Below are 1,950 nucleotides of genomic sequence, written 5' to 3'. Positions count from 1 at the left end.
GTACCGAACCTGTGCGCGAGTGTATTGACGCATGTGGCTTCGTCGAGGGGGCGGGGTCGGTTTGGGAGCGAAGTGGGAATATTAACAGGAATAGAGAAGTGTGCCGTTACAGCCGGGTGAAGGTCAGGACAGTGGGACGCATGCTGTAACTTGGCATGATGACACCGCACGCTTTACTGAACGGGAAGTCAAACTGATTAGATTTTATCCCTGATCCTCAAAAAGATATGGACGTCATTCCCTCCTTAAAAGCCGCTTCGTGTAGCTCCCATCATGAGTCATCAGTAAAGTTGTAGTGCAGTTTCTAGTAGCCTATACCTCTGAGCTAATGACCGGTTATTCCCTTTCTTATTTCAAACCAAAAAGTATCTATAAAGGAAATTGAGTCAACTCATGAGTTGTATGTGGTTGTTATGTTACAGGTTATTGCAGGTATTCAGGTGCACTGCCATATTTAAGTTGGTATTTTATTTTAACAATACTATCATTAATGTGTCTCTAAATAAACCTCCTGAGGGGATTAAAAAAAAAGGATTTACGCTGAGCAAATTATTATTGATTTTACGTGCATACAAACATCGTGTGTGTGAGCATGGGTGCAAGTGTGCGTGTGTGTGTGTGTTATCTTTATGGCCTGAAGTGGCCCTTATCGGACGCTTTCTCACCCACTCCCCATCTGCAGGGGCCCGTCCCCCAGACAGAGGGAAGGTTCCCAGGTAATAAAGTGTAACGACCTGCCTGTGTTGGCTCTGTACCTTGGCTGGCTGCAGCACCACTGCCTGTGTTGAGGCCAGTCAACCAGGAGATAATTGATGCCTCTCTCCTATTGGTGTGGAGTCCCGCCCACAGGCCTCAGAGTGTGGGAAAGCTAATCCAGCCCGGGACTCAGGGCTTTGTAATGCTAATGTCCGGCTATAAATAGGGCAGGGAGACCTCTCTGTGATCACAATTCACTCTGCTGTCCAAGAGAAGCACTGCTCTCCCTCCCTCCACTAGAATGGCTCCTACCACCACCAGAGACTTCCCTTGCTCTGCGCTCTCCACCAAAGACAAACACAAAGTAAGTACCACTACCTCTCTGAGCCCAGACGGCTCCCAGCGCTGTGGACTCGTCTCCTTGACTCCCAGGGACCAGACCTCTAACCCGCTCCCCTCTTTGCTTCTGCAGCTCAGGAAGCCGCTGGTGGAGAAGATGCGCCGAGACCGCATCAACAGCTGCATCGAGCAGCTCAAAGCTCTGCTGGAGAAGGACTTCCAGCAGCAGGAGCCCAACACCAAGCTGGAGAAGGCTGACGTCCTGGAGATGACGGTGATGTTTCTCCGGCAGCAGCTCCAGGCCCAGAGCGCCGCTCCGCACGCCGCCCACCGCCGCGGCTACGCCCGCTGCTGGAAGGAGACGCTCCACTTCCTGTCCGCCAACTCGGTGGAGGAAGTGGCGCTCCCTCGCCTCCCGGCCCTGCAGGCCGCCCAGAAGACGTGGGGGGGCGGCGGGGACCAGAGCCCCCCGTCTCCCCTGTCCTCCGCCCAGCAGCTCCACAGCCTGCAGGGCCGGGAGAAGCAGAGTCCTGGGTCCCCGAGGCCGGTGTGGAGGCCCTGGTAGACCCCCGGACCCCCTCCCTCTCCCTGGATGGATGTTCTCCGTTCCAAACGCTGTTCAGGATATTCCTGATTCTAAGGACTAGATGTGGTCGAGGTGTCCCGGACACAGAGCACCTTCTAACTGTGGTTTGTTAACTTCTTTGAGAAGTTTGTGTGCCTTTACAATGTAAAAGGTAACCGTTTAATCTCTGCTGTGCAGAGAATGTCTTCCAGACCCTGTCAAGGAATAACTCCTGTCTCTTTAACTCCTGTGGAGTTAACTGGTTCATATTGATAGTGTATTACTTTACCTCTGTTTGATGACATTGTAAAGATAATCGAATTGTGTCCTTTTATAAAGGACAGCCCATG

At 52.3% G+C, this 1,950-nt stretch overlaps 1 protein-coding gene across 1 annotated transcript; it reads left to right on the top strand.

The window, feature by feature from the left end:
- The first annotated feature begins 779 nt into the window (after positions 1 to 779).
- LOC132471152 (transcription factor HES-5-like) lies at positions 780 to 1,944 on the top strand. The gene is made up of 2 exons (XM_060070237.1): positions 780 to 1,060; positions 1,169 to 1,944. Exons 1-2 carry the CDS (start codon positions 998 to 1,000, stop codon positions 1,598 to 1,600), a joined length of 495 nt encoding a protein of 164 aa, XP_059926220.1. The 5' UTR covers positions 780 to 997; the 3' UTR covers positions 1,601 to 1,944.
- The last annotated feature ends 6 nt before the right edge of the window (positions 1,945 to 1,950 follow it).

This window comes from Gadus macrocephalus, chromosome 13 (genome assembly GCF_031168955.1).
Source record: "Gadus macrocephalus chromosome 13, ASM3116895v1".
Classification (NCBI taxonomy): Eukaryota; Metazoa; Chordata; class Actinopteri; order Gadiformes; family Gadidae; genus Gadus; species Gadus macrocephalus.
Note: the sequence above shows the minus strand (reverse complement) of the source record. Positions and strands in the feature narration are given on the sequence as shown.

Excerpts from the sequence above, each read along its gene's own strand:
- LOC132471152 (XM_060070237.1), top strand. The coding sequence starts at position 998 with ATGGCTCCTACCACCACCAGAGACTTCCCTTGCTCTGCGCTCTCCACC. Across the intron at positions 1,061-1,168 it reads CCACCAAAGACAAACACAAA|CTCAGGAAGCCGCTGGTGGA; the intron begins GTAAGTACCACT and ends TTGCTTCTGCAG.